The sequence below is a fragment of the Oreochromis niloticus genome, linkage group LG18 (genome assembly GCF_001858045.2).
Source record: "Oreochromis niloticus isolate F11D_XX linkage group LG18, O_niloticus_UMD_NMBU, whole genome shotgun sequence".
Classification (NCBI taxonomy): domain Eukaryota; kingdom Metazoa; phylum Chordata; class Actinopteri; order Cichliformes; family Cichlidae; genus Oreochromis; species Oreochromis niloticus.
The window spans coordinates 28524813-28546390 of record NC_031982.2 but is presented as its reverse complement, the minus strand read 5'-3'; the positions used below and the strand labels follow the sequence as shown (position 1 = coordinate 28546390).

At 42.2% G+C, this 21578-nt stretch overlaps 1 protein-coding gene across 1 annotated transcript in view; it reads left to right on the top strand.

Moving 5' to 3' along the window:
* The first annotated feature begins 561 nt into the window (after positions 1–561).
* The window catches only part of LOC100699123 (neuropilin-1a), a 95881-nt gene continuing 74864 nt past the window's right edge, over positions 562–21578 (top strand). Inside the window, exons 1-2 of the mRNA XM_005476791.4 lie at positions 562–1423; positions 2344–2518. Coding sequence (XP_005476848.1) covers positions 1330–1423; positions 2344–2518 — 269 coding nt within the window. The 5' untranslated portion in view covers positions 562–1329. The remainder of the gene's footprint in view (positions 1424–2343; positions 2519–21578) is intronic.

Below are 21578 nucleotides of genomic sequence, written 5' to 3'. Positions count from 1 at the left end.
GATTCCATGAAAGGCATTGTGGGAACTGTAGGACGTCATGCTTCACTAGATAAGACCTTTTAAAGAGGTGATCACAAACTTATGTAATGGACTTGAGTTTAATCTGAGACAGTAGTGAAGCTTCACTATATTTTAAATACGATTATACATTAGTATAGATCCATAGACATTAGTATATACTACTAACACAAAAATTAGGGTATAATATATTAACAGACAAAAGAACAACAAAAAAACACTCCAGATAACGCAATTCTCTCCCCAGTCAGCTCTCTTTTCACTGAACAAGTTCAGTCTTTGTCAGTGTTATTTCCATCCACCCAAACCAGACTCATTAATAACGAAAATAGACTAAATGTGCAGTAGACGTATCCCCAGTATGATACTTGTAATTATTTTATGAGGAAAGACGTGTAATTTAACAATTCAAGTATCTAATATATTTCATGAACGTATCTGGTCATTGGAGCAAACTATTAAATGTGGGATGTAGGTCACCAACGAAGGACCGAATAAACCTCCCTCCAGTACTTTTCTCTTCGTGACTACGTGTCAGATGTGGATTCTCGTTGGCTCATATGGTCGCTGTCCACACCTCACCTTACACCAGACCCACATGCCAGCCTGAGTTTGCGTGCGTATTTATCCCCGCGAGCACGCGTCGGGAGCGCAAAGAGGGCGCACCGGTGTCAGTTTGCTCCAGCCCCTTTGTAGCGGTCGGTCGCTGGTGGCTGCGCGCAAGGCGTCTAGAAGCAGAAATTGGGGAGTGGAAATTCCGCCGTTACTTTCACGTCTTCCTGACATTTCTGCTGCGGCGGTCAGTCAGAAGCTGAGAGCGGAGAGAGGCGGAGAAAGAGCTGAGCTGAAATAAGGAGTGAAGATCTGTAGAGCGGCGCTCCGATGTTCTCCGCGGCTGGGTTTCCTCTGAATACCGTTTAACTAGTGATTTCTCTTTTTCCATTTCTCACTTGGAAGTATGTCTGTCGCTCCCGTTTGGTGTCAGGAGTGAGAGGTCGGAGCAAGAGTCGCAAGCTCACGGCTGCCACTTTTGACGATCGGATTTTTCCTTTTGATTCTTCGTCTTGTTTTCTGCATTTGGATTAATTTTTTTTTTTCCCCAGGAGATGCCAAGTTGTTCCCTGACAGACGCAGGGCTCTGCTGCTGAAGCTCACAGGATGCTGGGGACCCTACAACAACCAGATTTCTTACTTTGAGACAAATTTCGGTTATTTTTCCTGTGTGGACGTAAACTCTGGACGTTTATCCACCCGTTTGCCTTTATTTTTTATTATTCATTTTTATTTTCTTTTTTTTTTTCATTTTAACAAATGTCTGTCTTGTGCTATCTAATAAGGATGCGTAGTGGATTGCTATTGTTCCTTTTCGCCCAAGTCTTCTTGGTTGCTTCGTTGACACAGACTGGTAGGTGTTGACGGGTTGTATGAATACATGTGACTTGACAACAGGCAGCCTAGCTGAACGTTGATCCGTTTTACATCGTTTTGCACCATTGTTGCCTCTCACCTGTTATGCTTCGGCTCTCCCTTTGAGAGCACGTCCGCGGGGCTTCAAGTTAGACCACGCAAATACCGTTTTCAGTAGAATTCCTCTAACAGATGGAGGGGAAACGGCAATACGGATAAACCACAAAATACACGGAAACCGGATTATACTAATGTATAATATAGCGACGGAGGCGCAAATTACCTTGCAGCTGCAAACTAATACATATATTCACTGAGGCACAACAATTCACTGTAATAAGTTTCCTTATTATAATAGAAAAATTAAACAATTTGTCTTTGAGGTCTGTTGGCTTCATCCATTCAAAGACGCATTTTGGAGCTTGGCGCTTGTTGCCACTGAAGCATGATCTCGGCTACAAGCAATTCATTAAATCATTCAGAGAGAAAATTAAATTTAATCATCCTGCCTGATTGCTGGCAAAGCAGCCCACCTCACCTTCATGGGCGTAATCGCACCTTATGGTGCGGATGCAAAGGAACCTCACTTTATCCAACACCTTTTCTAAAAAAGTGTACGAGTGTAAAGTTTTAGAGAATTCTAGTGTGTGAATTTATAGTTCCAATGTGTGCCTGGCTTCTGGGCGCAAAAAAATCAGTGTAATTTCTTTTTTTAATTTCTGCTCTAGCTGTGGATATTTGGATTTATGTGCCCAAGCTGGAGTTGTTAGTGTCCTCCTCACTCCCACCCCTGCGGTTGCACTTAAATCTTTTACACCAGAATGCGCAATCAGTCAACATTACAGTGCAGCTCAGTGCCCAGAAAGTCAATTTATCTCCTCTAACTGAACAACTTTCTTCTCTTCTTTTGCGGTGTAGATAAATGCGGGGGGAGCATAGAGATACACGCCGCGGACTACCTGACCTCCCCGGGCTATCCCAGCGCCTACCCACCCTCCCAGCAGTGCGTATGGGTGATTACCGCCCCTGAAGCGGGTCAGAAGATCCTCATCAACTTCAATCCGCATTTTGATCTGGAGGACAGAGACTGCAAGTAAGAGTTCACTCCTCTCGCTCTTCTCTCTCTGCCTCTCCCACCCTTCTTTGCTCTCTCTCCTCAATTCTGCCTGGATACAGTGTGAAACTGTGCCACCTATTGGTCAAGGAGATAATTGTACATCTGTTCCCAGGAAACGGGGGTGCAGGGATGAGATATGGCGCTGAAGGTGTTGGCAATTACTTCAGAGGAAATGGGCTTTGATGGGTTTAGTAATTCATACATGATAAGGAGGCAGGCTGGACGGGCTTTTAGCATGATTTTAGGGGGGAGCAAACTCTGCAAAACTGGCTGCATCCGCTTTTGATTAATGAAGTTCACTTTGCTCACTGCTGAAATGGAGAAAGTGTGTTTACTTTTCATTTGGAAGTAGAGTTTACCTGTTTGTACTTAAAGAAGAAACGCTTTGTGTGCCTTTTTGTATGCAGCATTGGAATAATGATCAAATTTGATTTTAAAAATGGTTGGAAGTGCTGCTGTGTTGGTTTTTCTGAGGAGGATGTTGAAAGATAAACACGAGTCGGTTAATGCTTTTATCTGTAATCATGCTTCCTCTCCTGCTTTTTCTTGCACTTTTAAAAATCACAGTAACAAAAGAATACGCCAGTGCATCCTGATATCTAACAAAACATTAATTTCTTTAGGAAAGTTCCAGTTTTTGAGTTACTGTGAAGCTTTTGTGCTTTTCTTTGTCTTCCATCATAGTTAAGGAAATATATTGGAGTTTGGGAGCACTGGTCAGACAAAACAACGTAACTGACGGGATGTTGTGTCCTGAGAACTTGTGATGGACATTTTATAGTTTTTGTTTGTTTTTTTTTTGTTTTCCTTTTTGTGAAAATGATCAGCAAAAGATAAATAAAGGTCTATTCAGCCTTATCACTGGAGGCAGTTTGAGTTATCGACTTTTTGAAAAAGCATTCTTATAATGATACACGCACGCTGGAATCATTCATGTGTGCGTCTCATGGTGCTTTCCTTTGAATTACTGTTCAGAACCTGTAAGCAAGCACCCATGCAGACACCCTTAAGCAACCCTCTTTGACACAGAAACACACACTCAATTGTGCACGTCCGCACCACAGCCCGTGTGTTGCCGTTGTCCATAAATAAGCTTGTTTTTATGTCGGCTCCTCTGTCTTTTTTAAAAGCTCCATAAACGGCTCCTGTGTAAATCATGACTAGCTGTCCAGCGCTGTCTCACAGATGGGGTCCACCAATACTATTGGATCATGTTTCAGCACCAAGGGACTAATAAACCATTAGTGCTCGGGACAGATAGTGGATATCGTGTGTCTTTCGGGGGAATATACACCTTCCACCGTGCTGAAAGCAAACAAGCTGGAAAGAATCTCCTTTGGAAGCTAATTCTGCAGTGACCCTATTTTGTGTGATAACCCAGGGAGCAGTATAAGCATGCAATAATGCTGCTTAAGTACTTAATGAAATGTAATAAATCATGGCGATAAAATTTTCGACAGTGGCTGGCTGGCACTGCAGTAGATCTCGAACTGAACGTTATTGTCTCCCTAAATGACTTTTCCATAGGTTAATGTGCTGAAATAAGTCAGTTGTAAAATAAAATATTACGGTTTAATTGGGTTTTATCATGAGCAAATGGTTTTAATATTAACTAGAGACCATCTGGCTTCTGGTGTCGGGCAAAGCACCAACAGAGTGTGTTCAGGTTTTACGAAGATCAAGTTTTTTATGTCCAAAAGGTGGAAAAGTGTGAAACCAGGGGGGAAATGGAAGCATGAGCTGTATTGATCGTGTTGCTTTTCAGTGTTATGGGATTGTTCATTTTAGCCACACGTGCCTGATTCCATGTCTCGCAGTCAAGAGAGCCAACGTTTCCACATTTTGATTGACGCGCCTGTGCCCGCTGAACAGCCTGACCACCCTGCAGCCACCTCAACATGTCATTTGGCTGTTTACTTAGGGGCCTCTCCGCTTTCCTTGATTGGTTTCATTATTTGTTGTGTGAGTTTATGTTGGATGATGATGGGGTGCAGCTCGTAGCTCTCTGACTTGGCAGGAGCGGTGTTGTTTTTGGGAACGAGTCAAATCTTCGAAATATGCCCGTCGAGGGGGGCCTTAAGCCTTTGGCAGCGCTGCGGTCCCACTTAAAAATTTCCTGAGATGATATCTTAGTTTTATTTCACTGGATGGATGGCACAGCGTCAGCTCCGGAGTATGATACGGCAGTTGGCGGGGGCATGAGTGGAAACGGGAACAGAATATAATGTTTTACAGTGAACTGAATGTCTGAAAAGTTGTGCATTAATCTCCGTTGATGGACGAAGGCGGGTGAGGCATTACACACCTGTTGTAGAACACCTGGGACAGCTACTGCTCACCTGAACGCCCTGTAGGTGTCATACATCACCCAGAAACAGTTTAGATTATTCATAAAATCATGTTTAAGCTAAAAAATGAAAATGTATAAACCTGGAAGCATTTCAGGATATCATTTTAAGACTCTGTTTTACAGTAGTGAGTAATATGGCATTAGATTTTAAACTAAAAGCTGTAACAACAGCAATTTAACACCTTTTATCAGCCCAGTCAAAAGCTGTCATCAGCTGTTATCAGTCCAATGCATATGGTCAGTAGCTCTGAGCTAGCAGGCTTACTTTGCTCTTATAATCGATTGTATTCAACGATAAGTAGATAAAAAGACACGTTATACATGAGACCTCAGGCAGGACGCAGTGAATATGAAATTTATACCATGGTAAATATGGTGAGCTAACAAACAGAGCTTTGTAACATGTGCTTTATGATGTGAAAGGAAGCAGTTTACACAAACAGTACTGTTTTTCTCACCTTAGTCTATTAGCTTTGCTGCCTTAATGCATCCAAGTGCTTTTGTTGCCAAAGCCTACCAAAGTACTCTGACGCCTAACCTTGACCAAGTAGTTTGTTTACATAAACCTAATCCTTTTGGTGCCTGATCCTAACTTGGTGAGTGAAATATGATTGAAATCAACATTTTTTTAAAAAGCACCCTAACCCAAAAGACAGGTCTCAAACTCATGACTCAGTTTAAACTTGAATTGATTATGCAGACTGTTTATAAGCTGGCAACACAATTCACGTTACCTCTACTCAGCAGAAAGATGATCTAGAAGCAGGCAGCTTACAACAAGTACTAACAGCTATGAAAACTGATCATTGATTTAGGTCTCGTAACACACAACAATAGTAAATGAATTTTGGCTAATAAATTGATTAATTTGAAATAGTGCAAATTGCCAATTTCATCTTCAAAGAAGCCAAGATGACACATTTGAATGGTCTTCTATGTCTAATCAATAGTCCAGAGAGCAAATTTAGTTAACTCTTAGAGGAAACAGGAAATCATCCAGTCTGAGAAGCTAAAAGGAACAAAAACGTGTTTTTCCATCTTTTTTTGCCTGATTAATGGCATAAATTAAACTATTGTCACTTACTTGTCTGCTAATCAACCAGTGTTTCAGTTTCTAAAGCACTGCAATCATCAGTAACCTTCACAGCACCTTCACAGTGCTGGTTTGAAGTGTGTCGCTAACACACATTTGGAAATCCTACAAGGAAAATCAAGCCAGTGGCATTTAGGTTACAGTTTCTCAAATATCCCTCATTTTAAGATACTCTCCAAATTGAAATTCATTGTTGGAATGACAATCCCACCTCCTCCGTCATAGCATGTAGCCGCTTGCCCATTTCTCCCAGTCCCATAATTAAATTATTGGACCAAAACAGAACAAACATGTTCCACTGCTGTGAAGCATGTCTGCAGTTAACTAGCCAAACAGAGAAACCATAGCAGTGCTGTTCCACGAGCGAACGCCGGCTACATTTCCGACATCTGTGTCACAAAATATCTTCCCCGTGCAGCCTCATGACCCAGGGTTTGTAATTATGATCCCTAATTACAGCATATGTAAAAAATATATGTTTGTGAGCCCTGTTTTCTACAGGGGTGATTCATGAAGGAAGAAATCTGGGAGGAGCTGTGCACTAGATTTAGATGATCCATCAGCTTGGAAACAATGTAGCTTTATCTGAAAAATAACACAAGTGTAATACACACTATTATAAGCTGCTGTTATTTAAAAAGAAATAAAAATGGAAGCATCGTTTTTTATGGACTTTGAGGTCAAATAGATGGATCTGTGGTTCATGAGGCCATCGTAAGCTTCAGAAAAACAGTCAGTCTGTGGAAGTGAAAGGTCGTTGTTGGAATTATCACCCAAACTCTCAAGTGACAAATTCTGTGCTCGGTGAACAGACGAGAAGCAGTAACACTTTTTTTTCAGACACATTAAGATCCGTCGGCTCTTCCTCTGTAGCCAATCTGGAGCTGCACCAGAACAAGACTTGTCTCACGTCCACGTCTGAAATAGCGTGGCCGACAAAGTGAATCCCCGCGGAGCGTGGTAAAATAGAGCAGAGGCATGGGTAAGGAACATGCGTCGGTGGCCGGATAATTTGGGACATCTTTTTAGGAGTTGGCTGAACTGTTGCCTCCTACATGAGGCTGAACTGGCACAGCGTGCACCTCACACATACACAGCGCGCACACAAACACAGGCAGCCTAAACTTTCTGTCACTTACATTAAGCCTCGTGTTCAGACGTCGATGCATGCTGCTACAGTACGCACAAACCACACATCCTCAAGCGCACATTCATACTGATGCATAAAAGGTAACTTCAAAAGGAAATCTGCCATTTCTATCTCCTTTCAGTGATGAATATTGTCTTTAGAGAGCCATTTTGTTGTTCGGCTCTCATCTTTCTTTCATGTAGATAAATGACCAAAAGCATAAAGAAAAATCATTCGCACAAAACGAAATAAATGAGAGATTAAAGGGAAAATGTGAACCTAAAAACCTGGATAAGCATAAATAATGGGAAGGTTCAAGGCAACATACTGGGGCTCTAATTCAGTTTTGATCATTCGGATAGCAAGTAAGTGAATATCGTTTGGAAGGACAGAGCGCAGAACGTGATTGTAGACTCATTGAATCAAAAAGCACTGAAGCGATTCTGAGGCCTCTTTGTGAAACAACAGTTTCAAAGATTTGTTGACTTTTGCTTCTGTCACCAACATTTTTTTGGTCACCAGCCACATCAAAGAAGAGACGTTAAAGAAGAGGTCTGTCGTGGATCTCATAGCCCGATTTGGCTCAAATACATCTCCAGTTATATGAAAAGGACTCACTTTTTCACAGAACTGCAAAGAGTCATGTATGACGATGCAGTGCAGTAACTTGAAGTGATCATTTACTGTATGATTTTTCTTTGGGGGGGGGGCATTTTGCTTTACAGCTTTGCTTCAGTTCATTGTACTTTGTGGGCATTTGTTTATGCACGGCTCTCTCTGAGGTCTGGACTTCGACTGGGCCACTTCAGCACCTTATTTCTTTTCTTTCTCAGCCGTTCTGTTGTAGATTTGCTGCTGTGGTTGGGATCATTGTCCCAACCACAGCAGCATAGGATGTGCTGCAGTATCAGCCAAGTTTTAGCTGTTGGACAGACATCCTCACATTTGACTCTAAAATGCTTTGCAGGAGGAGTTCATGGTTGACTCAGTAACAGCAAAGTGCCCAGGTTCTATGGCTGGGGGGAAAAAGCCCAAATCATCACCCGTCCACCACCATGCTTGGTGATGAGGTGTTTGTGCTCTATGCTGTCTTTCGTTTTTGGCAAATATGGTGCTGCACATTATGGCCAAACATCTCTAATTTGGTCTCGTCTGTCCAAAGGACATTGTTCCACAGGTCTTATGTTCAAATACAGCTTTGCAAACCTGAGCTGTGCTGCAAGGTTGTTTTTAGAAAAAAGAGGCAAGCCCTACTTGTTTAGTTTTTTTCTAATTGTTTTCTAATCATAACTGAGGCCTCTAGTTTGAGATGAAGCCCTTGAAATTTTTTTTGCAGTTTCCCTGAGCGCTGCATGGTCTGACTTTGGAGTGAATTTTGTTGTGATATCCTCTCCTGGGAAGATTATGACATGTGTCGCAATAAACCTGAATACTCCTGACCAGCAAACTGCTAAAACTTCTGCTTTTATAGAGGTGCTCACACCTGATGATCATCAATTAATCAAATGCATTTCGGCTACCCGGCCTCTTAATTCCAGTTGAAGCAGGAGAGTGCACTTAGTTTGCAACAGTCCTGTAAAAACTTTCTTTGTCACATGACTGTATGACAGCAACACTGATAAATTAAGAGAACAAACAAAGAGAATTTAGATTTCGGATTTTGTGAAGTTCAGCTAGTCGCTCAGTTGTAAACAGTCTTAACAATGCTGACCTTAGAGAGAGAACCAGAAAATCCAAAACAGAGGAAGCTATCAAAGCTGTGTCACATGACCTCAAGGCTTTCCAGCACCACCAGTTTAATAAACACACAAGTGGATTTCAGTGTGATTCATATGTGGAAAAACACTGGGGTTCTTTGTTTTAGAACTGGGTTACACTCCACATCACATGCACCCTGCTGCCAGGTTTTTATCATCATGTAGATTTTTAAGAGTGATTTACTACTAGTTCGTTGTATCGGTGCATTAACATGGATTAAAAAAGTAAATGAGTGTAAAATACACAAGTGAAAACTCTCCTTTCGGTGATGGAGATGAAACAGGGTATAGGGTCCGTTTGAGTAAAAGTAGGCACGGCTAAGAAGATAATTAGAGTAGTTAATCACAGCTGCAATTTGTGGACTGCCTCGTGATAATAAATAACAGTGTAAGGGTATCTATGCTTTTTTTTTCTTTTCTCTACCCAGCAACACATTTAAATTTGATGCAGCTTGACATTTCAGGAACATACAGCGAACTCGTCATCGTATAGAGGAGAGGCTGGAGAGAGGAAAACAGGAAAAGGGGAGAAAAATAGAGTTCCTCCAGAGTGTGACGGAAGGACCAGTTGCTCCTTACAGTTTGTCTCGAGGCAAAGCGCTTCATGATAAGTCAGAAAAATGCCTCCCCCAGCAGAGACACAGTCACAGGACCGACATCTCGTAGCCCGGAGGTGTCACATGAATGGAAACGTACTGTTAGAGGCCATTTGTGTTGCGTGTGTGCAAGTCTGTGTGTTTTCAAAGTCGATTTCATGTTCTCGTGTCTATTATTATTCCCAGTATGTCTGACTTATATTTTGCTGAGGCATGGTTTGATGTGAATAAATGAAGAATGGATCGTTGGAAAAGCTTGTTTCTTTTCTATTTTGCAGTAACATTTATTTCAATGAGGAGAGATCACTTGGAGGAATTGAACATGGTTTATTAAGATAGAGAAATTAAAGTATTTGGGGATTAGACTCCGATGGCCCATCATGGCTGAAAGGAATCCCAGCGGTGATAGGATTTAGGACAGGACCCCACGGAGTCGAGACGCTGGTGGTGGTGGAGAAGATGGAGATTATGGCTTGAATAGAGCTCTGGCTGAGGTGTCTGAGGTGGAGATGGGGAGGATGTGAAAATGACGGAGAGCACAAATTTAAACCATGCGACGCTGAGGCTGATTGGCTCAAAGAAGGCGGGCGACGAGATGATTGGACTAGAGCAGGGGTGGGCAACTCCAGGCCTCGAGGGCCGGTGTCCTGCAGGTTTTAGATGTGTCCTTGATCCAACACAGCTGATTCAAATGGCTAAATTACCTCCTCAACATGTCCTGAAGTTCTCCAGAGGCTTGGTAACAAACTAATCATGTGACTCAGGTGTGTTGACCCAGGGTGGTATCTAAAAACTGCAGGACACCGGCCGTCGAGGCCTGGAGTTCGACACCCCTGGACTAGAGTAATGGTGTCAGTATTGATATTGACAGAGTGGGAAAGCAGTAGATATGTAAACACAAAAGCAGCCGAACACCCAGGAAAGCAGGCAGATCAGCAATTACAGATATTCATTATTGAACTTATGCATAAGCTTCATTTAGTTGACCCGAGTGTTTTAGGCAACAACACGTAAGAGTCAGCAAAACTAATATAGCTTTAAGGCAAGACCAGTAAGAGTTATATATAAGATTTAAGGTAGATCAGACAATATTATTGACACTTTGCAACCCACATTTTCACTCCACTTCTTCCTTTACATGGCGTGTCCTACTTAATCATTGTCATGTCTGTCGTTACTGATACTTGCTCCGTCCTGTACTGAGGTCTTGCCGCTGCTATCTCCTTCTGCATCTTTCCATTCATATGTATGCACATGGAACAGCTGGGAGGTATGCCCCCCTCCTTTAATGGAGGGGCAGGGAGGCCCCAGGACAGAGCTAGGCAGCCAGATATAAATTACTGCAGATGGAAATAACTATAGAGGTCCTGACTGAAATACAGTTTATTGCGAAATAAAATAAGAGAAGAAAGAAAGTGTGATGGGCAGCGACACTGTTACACAGACTGAAGGAGTGTGGGAGAAGCTTGTTTGGGCTTTTTATTAGGTGCTTTGAGTACCTCCACAGGAAACAAACCCTGGTATAAAATAGATGGTAGACTCAAACTAATGGACGCACACGTTTATGGATGGGCCGATAAATGGATGGAATTCAGTGTGATGGGAATAAATGTCAGTGTGGATGGATAGATTGACAAATGATTGGCAAGATATGAGTGTTTTTGATGAAAAATTACATATAGGCGACTGAAAGGATCAAATCATTTCTGGGTGACTGAGAGACGCATGACACGATTAGTGGATAAAAGGGTGTTTACCGAATATATGAATACATTTGAACGAACTTTGTTCCCTCCTCTTCTGAAAGTGTAAAACAATAGGAGCCCTGCTGTCGCTTGTTTAGTTTTGCGTTTATACCACATCAAAACACATCGTCTTGAATGTCATCCTTTGTTATGTGGCTTTAGACCGAGGCGTCGCTTCACCCGCCCTGCGCTCTGAATTCTCAGCATTCACTCTGACTTTGCCATTTTCAGAGGAAAAATAAAAGCCTCCCTTCCAGATGGTTGTATTTTTCAGCTCCACAGCGACCACACAAAACAGGAAGGCTGAATGTGCTGCTGTCACTGCACGAGTGACTTGTGGCCCAAAAAATTGAGGCGGGAGCCTTCAAAAATAATTTAGCTGTTTGTTTTGTGTTTTCCTTCTATCTGTAACTTTAAAGCACAAAAGCACAATGAGGATTAAGTCAGCGTCATCATGTTTGCGTTCTGAATGAACAGTTGTAGTGTCTTATGTAATATCATTTCCATTTTTTTCAGTAATGCACAAACAAATTTGTGATTTCTCGAGTACATTTGTAAAAATAGCAGACACACTGGGACTGCTTAAACTTGTAAAGCAGACCAGCTTAAAAGCTTTCCTTTTACACATCCATGTCTGGCAGTGGGTTTGACTCCAGGCTGGTGGGTGTTTTTGACTGTAAAGCCAATCTCATAGTGGCCCCTGACAGCCCTCAGCCTCCACTGCAGGATGTCTGTGGGTGCAGATGGGGGCAACAAGAGGCCCCGGGAGCAGTGGACTCGCGTGCCTCGGTAGAGTTGCGTGGTAGCCACACAGAGAGTGACGGAGAGCCGAAGCCGACAACCAACACCGTGATCGCACGCTGAGACATCCTCAGCGATACAGAGACAAAGACTTAATGTTCCTTCTACAGATCTATCAGTAGCTGCAATCATAAAAAAACTGCATGCTTTCTCCTTTTTTAAAAATGAGCACTAAGCTACAATAGAAATAGAAATACACACGGAGGACCGAAGTTTGATCGTTTAATCCTGTGTGGTCACAAAAACGTTCAGCTTTTCATAGAAAGGGGAAAATCTGCTTCATAAGAAGAGATGAAGATTAAGCCAAAGGTTAGAGAGTGAAGCGATAAAAGCAGAGAAGGATAAAAAAGAGATCAGAAGTGCACCAATATACTCAGAGAGACAGCGGGCGTCATGCTGGTTGGCACGGTCAGTCTGATCCTGACCTCAGCGACAGACCTCTCACTGTTTCTCCTCCACCTCCTCCACCCTCAGGCTGTTCTGTCACTTCTTTGATCCAGTCCTCTCCTGCCATTACTTTCTTTTTCTCTGTCCGTCGTCTTGCTCTCTTCTCCCTGTGAACTCAGTGTGCACTTGCTATGTTTTCATCCCACGTTCTCCCCTGCTCACCATATGCTCTCCCTCTCTGCTTGATTTGACAAATGATGGTGAACTTTAAACCGCGTGCAACCTGAGCTCTCGGCCCTGTTTGACAAAAAACAAACACAAAACGATAACTGGCCAAATTATAGCTTACCAGCATTTGCCTTTATCTGCACCACATTATCGGAGAAGGCGATATTTGCGATGGTGTAAGAATCGGATTTTTAAAAAAGAGTCTGTGAGCACCCAGAATAACTGAGATGTAGTGGCCTTAGATAGAAGTGTGTTAGCATGCACAACCAGAAAACAGAGAGTCCTCATCTCTGTTGTTTACCAGATATTGCACGTAACTTCTCAAAGATCTCATATATCCATTAACTGCAAGCCATAAGAGAACTAGCAGGGGTAACCTGACCACCTAGGGTGAAACTGAGTTTTCTGTTTTCGTGCCTCCTAATTAGGAGCTTCAGATTAAATTTATAAGATTATGCAGGATTTAGAAGTTTTGATAAGCTCATGGGAATCATGCAAAATGTGTGACAGCCTTAAGGACACCTCACACTCAAAAAAAAAAAGCCATGCAGGAAAAAAACAAGCAATACAAGGAAACCTCTACAAAGAGCATAAGGAGACACCTCAATCAAAGAACTCAGAGCCTTTGCGTTATTTAATGGTGATTGTTTGGTTGATTGGATCTTTTTGAGGCCCTTAAAAGAAAAAATAAATATTTCTTTTAGGAAAAACACACCGAAGCACATGAAAGCACTTTACAATAACTGACAGATTTACAGAGCTGGCTGGTGCGAGGTTTTTAGCATTTATTTAGCCGTGAATGCAATAATTGGCATCCACCATTTAGATCACAGTAAGAACAGAGGTTAAACACTGGCGAACAAACAGACTTTCACCAGCTGACTTCTCTCTTTCAGCAGCAAATATTTGTGTAATAGGAGGAAGGGTGAACTCTGAATCCTGCTATTGTTTCTCTTATGTAAGTTAATATTGTTTAGATTTGCCTTTTTAAACAATTACAGGCCCCGAATTCTGTGAATCAGCCCTCACATATGGAAACACTGATTCACACTGACTGTATCAAGGCAGGCATTAAACAACAGCGCACATACGAGCTATGCAAACACAAAGTCAAGTGCGTGCACACACACGCGCGCGCAATAAAACTAACAATATGGTGTGAATGTAATCAGAGCCATTGTGGACTCATCGGTGAACTACACACACAGACAGACACTCACACTTTCACACACAAATGAAAACACATGTCAGATTAGATCCTTAACGAGCAGATTAACAGGGAGAGAGCTTGCAGGGGGGAGAAAGGGGGAACCTAGTCGACAATGTCACACACACACAGCTGCAATCACAGGATTTACAGGACACACTCGCTGATACACTCCAGATGTCCTCAAACCAACACACACTCACACACTTATACATCAGAGGGCAACAGTGGGCATCCATCAGAGTAAACAGCTGGATTTAACGGTGACGATAAAGCTTGTTTTGAACTCTTTTTTTTCACAAAGCTTCCATTGGCTGTTATCTAATCTTCTGTTCAACTTCAGTATATCTGATACACAGTAAGCACTAAAATGACAGATGGTAGTGAATAAATGTTTCATAAATTGCTAGATGGGTTGAATAAGTTTGGCGATTTTTATCCTAAGAGGCGTTTAAGTATAAGCATCGCCTTTAGGATTATATTTCATGTGGTGCTGGTTGGATATGGCTTCCTTTAAATCTTAAGAGGTTTTCAGGTTTTAGCTAGGCTTAAGTGATTATTCAGGTTTGTTTTGATACACAAGATTCTTCTCTGTATGTTGATTGCAACATAGAATTGTGTTGCAATCAAAGTTGAAATCTGCTGCTCTGGATTTTTGTACAAATGCAGTTCACAGTCTCTTCATTTTTGCCCTTTACTTCTGGATTATTTGTTCCCGATAGCTCATAAGAATCTGCTTAAGACAGTTTTTCTGGATTGAAGTCCAGCGAGAGCAGCTTTCACACTTCAGCAAAGCTCTCAGGGAAAACGGGGTCTGGTCCAGCAGTTGGCTGTGGTGTAAAAATGCCCCTACGTGAACTTTGAGACACCTCTAAAATAGGATTTCCAAACATGTCTTTAGAGAGAGAGAAAAAAGTCCTTGTGATTTGTTTGTTAAATGCATAAAAATCAAAGCGACTGCACTACTACTCATCACCAAATGTAACGACTTCACTCCTCCTGCATCAGTTTCGATCCGACTTCTGTGAAAACAAGGACAGGTCAGGCTCGGGATATGAGGGTTAGAGGTCAGTCAAGGGGTCAAACTGTGTTTTGACCCCCTTCAGGGAGGACGAGCAGCTTGAGAGGCTTTTAAATATGCGTAACAGGGAACCAACCCTCAGTACAGTCTGAATGGCAGTTCAGTTGCGGGATGGACAATAGCCTTTTTCTTCTTTAGCATGTAAAGGAATGTGTTGTATCTGTCTGGGTAGAAACATCCAGGGTGACCTCTGAATGAGACAGAACATACACATGCATACACATCTTGCAGGCAGATGATAAACAGACGGAAATGTGTGGGAGGCATAAGCAAAAACACACACAGATATATGCACAAATTAAAAACTGGACCAATGCATGCATGTATGAATGAATGTATTCATTGTGTTGAGGCAGCCCAGCTAACAGACACATTTGGGCCTAATCTGAGCTACTTATTGCACTTACAGCTCATTTGCAGCCCAAAAATCTTGGGCTACATTCGACATGAGCAACAGCAAATGTTTTGTGAGTTACAGTGCCGTAACCTACCTGACATTTGGTCAATATAAGATGCCACCATTCAAGTTCAAATGTGGCCCCAAAGAAAACCAGTGATTTCTCCCAACGTTAGTTGCTACTATCTAGAACAACTTTGAGAATAACTTGATACTTTACTTTCATGTGAATAAACTTTAGTGCAGTGTGTCTGTGTCTTTCTCAGTTTAACTTTTGCATACTTTGCAAAGCACAGTGAGTGGGGGTAGGTGACTGCATAATGAGCTGTAAGTAGTTTTGAATTAGACTGATGAATCAAGGAAACTCAGCAGGAAATGCTGCATTAGTCACCAGAGATATTTTTTTTCTGCTGTTCTTTGCAAACATTTAGTATAGTGCACATTTTTTGAGCAATAACAGGCAATAGTTGACGTGTTTAGATGAACAGATAAGACACGTCGGTTATAACTGCCGAGCATTTTTATCATGAGAAATGGCGATTAGTGTTAAATGAATGAGGAGAATGTAGTTCTATTTGGCTCTTTGGAGAATGTGCATCAACTTTTTGGTTGTTGAATGATGAGAAATGTTTCAGCTTTCCAATTAGAACATGCTGTTGTTTTAAAAACTCTAATCCTATTGTTATTCATCTTGCTAAAGTGTTAGCGTGGAGCTCCAGAAACAGTAATCCTCAAATAACACGAGACTGATTTGGATGTTTATGTTTTTATTACTGAAAAGCCAATTTTGCAAATGGGCTAATCTCCATATAACTTGGTTTATTTTCCAAATGTTAGTCATTAAGTCCCAACACCAGGAGGCAGTTCTGCTCGGTATCATCTTTCTGTCAGAATGAAGACTGTTTCGCAGCCTCCGAGTGTTTGCTCTTTATCTCTCTATCTGCCTCCATGTCTGTCTGTCAGCAAGCATCCATCGCTGCACACTGAACAATCCCTGCTAGAGTTTCTATATTTGTGTCTGAATAGGGTTGGATAATTAATCTCACGTGTTTTTGGAAACTAGAGAGGAGAATGTATAGTGAGGAAAGCCTCTCTGTGAATGCAAATGAACTTGTCGAGTGCTAACGCATGTCAAAGTGCAGTGGAAGTGACAGTGTGTTTATTGCTTTGACCCTGGATCACTTCAGAGAGGTGAGGATTGAGTGTCGGTTGACAAAGGGTCTTTTTCCTCTCAGATCTCTCAGGTACAAAGTGAGAAGTTTGGAGTTTTTCAGGATTCAGACTCAGAAACGCCCTGCTGTGTTTATTGAAGTCTAAAGTTACCCAGGCGTACTCAGGATGTAGCAAATTTTATGAAGCTGATTAAACTTTATCTCATTTTCTGCGCTCACAGGAAACACCTGGATTTTTATTACTTGTATAAAACATACAAGCTTTAGCTCATCTTTTTTTTTCATAAAACAAAAGCACTTCGAGCAACAGAATAACTTTCCTACTCTCCAAAATGTCGACTCTGACGTTCGTTCTTTTCAACTTTTCCACATTAAACACCGACGAGTTTGCAGCAAATCTTATTTCATCCTTCTGGGTCCCTAAACAGTCTGTCTAAGAAAGCGGAGGGGAAAACGGTGTTCTCTTTCCCCTTTCTGCTGGATTAAGGCTTCCTAAATGAGAACAAATTCCACCTCCTCCTCGCCTCCGTTTTAATTTCCCAGAAGGATTGCGCTGCCGTGGCTTTGTATCTGCTCGGCCGAGGTGAAGGATGAGGATATTCATACTTTGGCTGCTTGGCCCAATTTATTTTTTGGGCAAACTTCTTGTGACTGTTTAATCCTATTGGCTTAAATTGGATTTGCTTTAATATGTTTTCTCAGTTTTTGAGATTCATCATCATACCTCAGTGACAGAGTCTCATAAACAATTTGTCATCTAGGACCAAATTTGCATGTAGGTTCAGGGTATTTGATTAGCAGCCATGGTCATCGATCACCTAAGTCTGTTAGATGTGAAATAACTGTTGTGTTGTGATAAGTGTTTCCTTAACTGCTGAATTTGAGAGTTAGGTCATTTTTTCTGATGCTATTCTTAATCTCAAGGCTGGCATAAGCTGCTGGGTCGGGTAGAAGTGATGAATGTGTGACACCACATATTTTACTTGTCACTGTAGACTTGCCAACCGCTTTCTCTAAACCCTTACATGCATAATCTTTGGACCATATAAAAAAGGATATTCAAGAAGCAATGATACACGTTCATCAACACATCTGGTGAAGAACCAGCACAGCCTCACAGCCAGGCAATTTTCTCCGAGCTGGAGTCCTCTGCTGATGCACTGTAACACTGAGAGCAGCTTTTGTCCTGGTTAGCACAGCTTGGCATCACATTTTAACACCTTCAGCACCACTATAGCACCATCTTTCCATGTGCAGTTTTCATATTAAAGAAGCCGTGTTAGGAAGCTTCAACATGAGCATTCATACCCTAACCAGCTTAGTGAGGGGTGGATCTGACTGTCAAACTGAGGACACTGGGATTGACAAGTTGCTAGCCAATGAGCACTGCCTGGATAATCCTCATTTCTGACTCCAAAGACTTCTGACTCGACTCCAAAGTCTTCTATGCAACCAGAACTCTTTTGGCACCAAAGAAGGCGCTTCAACATTTGCTTCACTTATCACACCCAGAAAGTCCATCGTTTTCTATCAAATATCAGGTTCGAATGAAAGGAAACGGGGAAAACAAATGGGAGAAAACCCCGTCTCTCTGTCGATAGCCGACGACACCACTATTCTGTCACGGTGAACGGATGGGACTCGGGCACAGACTGAAAGTCACAATTAAACAGTTCTTTATTCACAGAAATACCAGGTGCAGAATATATACAGGTGTGGAGAAGTCGGGGGTCCCAGGGGTCCACAGGTCCTCTCACACTCGTATTCCAAACGCAGCTCCACACGCTCCTTCCACACTCGCTCGCTCCACTGGAGGGAAATCTTCACACAGCCACGCCAAACAACTCATGCTCAGGGTTCCAAAAGGCAGGGTTAGAGTGCGGGTCCGGGGAAACTGTTCACAAGAGATGGAGGTCACAACCAGGAAACAAACTCGCGAAGGAAAATTTTTCTAATTTTCACGAAGCCGGGATTTTACACTAATGTGTCTAGCATAATCATCCAGCGACAAGCGACTCCAAGCCCCGGCCTTAAGACGTGGCATAGAAAGATTCAAGATCTTTTATTTATCACATGTATAGTTATACAAGTGCAACACGCAGTGAAATGTGTCCTGATACGCGCCTCGCCTGTGCAAAAAGAGAGAGAAAACATTATATACAGTAAGTAAGTAAATATATACAAAAAGGGCATTATGTGCAGGCAGTGAATAAATTATATACATTAAGATAATTAAATTAAATAAAACAATCTGGAAATTTACAGTTCAAAATTTGGGAATGTACATTGTGTGAGTGGAGTGTTAAAGTGACTTGTGCTGTAGTGAAGCCAGAGGATCAGGCGTGATATGAGAATGTGATAACAATGAGTCTTGTCTCAGTCAGTATCAAATCTGGTTCTTTGATATTCTTTTACTGACCGAGAAAAACCAGACTCAGTGTGGTCAAAAATAATTATTTTATTCAAGCATTACTTTCCGGAATGGTTGATTGGGGGCGGGGCATGTCCTGATTTAACACACAGATGGCCTGAGGGCAGACGCTCATCTTGAGCCTCTCTGTTCTTGCCCAGATGGTGCCGAACCTTCTGCCTGATTGCAGAAGTTGGAACAGTTTATTGCTGGGGTGGAACGGGTCCTTCAATATCTGAGCTGCTCTGGACCAGCATCTCCTGGTGTGAATGTCCTGTAGGGAGGGGAGAGCAGTCCTGCAGCAGCGTTCTGCTGTACGGATCACTCTGAAGAGCTTTTTGTCCTTGACACAGCTGTTCCCATACCAGGATGTGATGGTCTGTGTGAGGATGCTCTACACAGCGCCTGTATAGAAAGTCCTGAGGATCTCTGGAGAGACTCTGAACTTCCTCAGTTGTCGTAGGTGGTACAGGCGCTGCCTAGCCTTTTAGGACTAACATGATTGATGCGTGATTGGAAATAGGTGCGTCCGCCCAGGCAGAGCGACGAGAGAGAAAAACTTTAAAACAAACACGTCGCCTTGTAGAGCTGGGCGGGCACACACAGAGACCATGACATATTCTTTTTGTTCTACTTACTGTCTTGCATATTTTGTCACTTTTTCAAACAGAACCATTAGCTTTGATCGTCCCGGGCATGCCCAGTGGATCAAGGCATTGACGCCGAAGCTCGAGCTTCTCTCTGTGACACTAATGGCTACTGAAAGAAATGACAGCGTTTGATGCACTGGGTTGAGAATATGTTGGAAGGCCTGTGGTTTGCATGCCTAAAGGCTTTGGTGGCATCTAACAGTCATGTTGCAGTTGTACCGAGTCAGTCTGTGACAGTGGGGCTGTTAAGGATTATATTGTGTCAGTTAGGGAGAACCTAATTTTAAAAAATGGACACGTGTGTTGTGAGTAATTGGATGACATGAATGCAAGTGAGTATTTATGCAAAGTACGTGAGCGTGAGTAGAAGAATGACTAAGAGTATTGTAAGGAGATGAGTTGAGCCGCAGCGAGTGAGTAAGACAGCGAGCGGGAGATGATGTCGATTTCTTGATGAACACGGAGGAGGTGATAAACGGAGAGGGATGGACTGGTGTGTGTTTGTGATGACAGGTGGCATCGTAGTGTGTTTTCTGCTCACGCGCTCAGACACTACACACACGCACACACATGTGCCATCTGTAGCCTCCCAGCAGAGCGACTGGTCAGGCTGAGTTTATCGGTTAAACACAGAAACCACTCATGTATTACAAAATCGGAACATTGTAGCCTTCAGCATCCCCCTGTGTGCGCGTGCGAGTGTGTGCGCATTACTCACAAGGACAAAAATGTGTTCACAGAGTCACACTGTGGGAGCCTGGCTTGCATTTAGGGACGAAAGCTGTTATCAATAAGGAAAGCCATTAAATTAGTTGACTCAGTTTAGAGTTGAGGGTCAGACGTGTAATTTAGAGATTCGAGGTCAGTTTAAATCCTGGGAGAACGAGCGTAAGTCTGTTTTTCTGAAGCAACAAAAACACTTGAGAAAACAATGTTTTAATGGACAGTTTTGACTTTGTTTATTCAAGAAGCTTGTTATCGACAGACGTTCAGTGGTATGCACAAAATCCAAGAGAATTTGGGGACCACGTTAGAACATTTACATATTATTTTTCCAGTCAAGCTTAGACAACACTGAGTGGTGCCCCCAGGGTTGAACCAACAGGGAAGTTCTTCAATTGGCCACTTAACCTCCTAGGACCTGGCGTCCACATATGTGGATGTCATAGTTTGGGTTGTCTAGACCAAAATACAAAATTTTGCTCTACAAGGACCTGATATCCATTTACGAGGACATACTGTTCTATTGAAATTCTAAACGAATATCCTCATATGTGGCTCTCATTTTTCTTAGAAACAAAAATCAGGTAAATAATTACCAGATTAAAAATCTGGTAATTATTTGTTTTTATATTCATTGGGTCCCAATATGTCCAAATATCAAAGAGAAATTAAAAATGCATGCCATGAAAGAGTTCGGGTCTTAGGAGGTTAAAGTTGGCTTTGCAAATCACACAATCCATTGACTCCCATGTTAAACTCTCCAGCTTCACAGCAGAAATGGTTGTTCTCCTTGCTTGGTGCGAAAACAATTTTAGCTTCCACAGTTTTGTTCTCACTCCATATGTTTTCTTAATGTACATGTCAACAGTTTAGCTGTGTCAATAACTAATAGACTTAATTGTTTTATGATTAGGCGTGTAGCCTGTTTGATAAGTGGATGCTGATACAGGTGACTGTAACCAGTAGCTATTTGGTGGGCCAACACATTCTCACTCCCAAAGCGTAACATTTTATGCTAGGTGACAAATCGTCGGTATATTATGCTTCCGGCCACCCAACATGTCCCTATATTACGAGTTCAGAAAAATGAGGAAACATGAGAACTGTTTGGAATGAATCTACACGTACGTTTATTTTGCTTAAATCACTTTGGAAAACACTATCTAACACGATTAAGGTGGTGGTGAAGATTAGGGATAAGGTTAAGGCCGAATGTGTGTTACCGCGGGAGCGTCATTTTATTCGATTTCCACAGTCCAGCGCGTAGCATAGGAACGCGGAATGTCACCTTTCGCGTTCTCATGGAACGC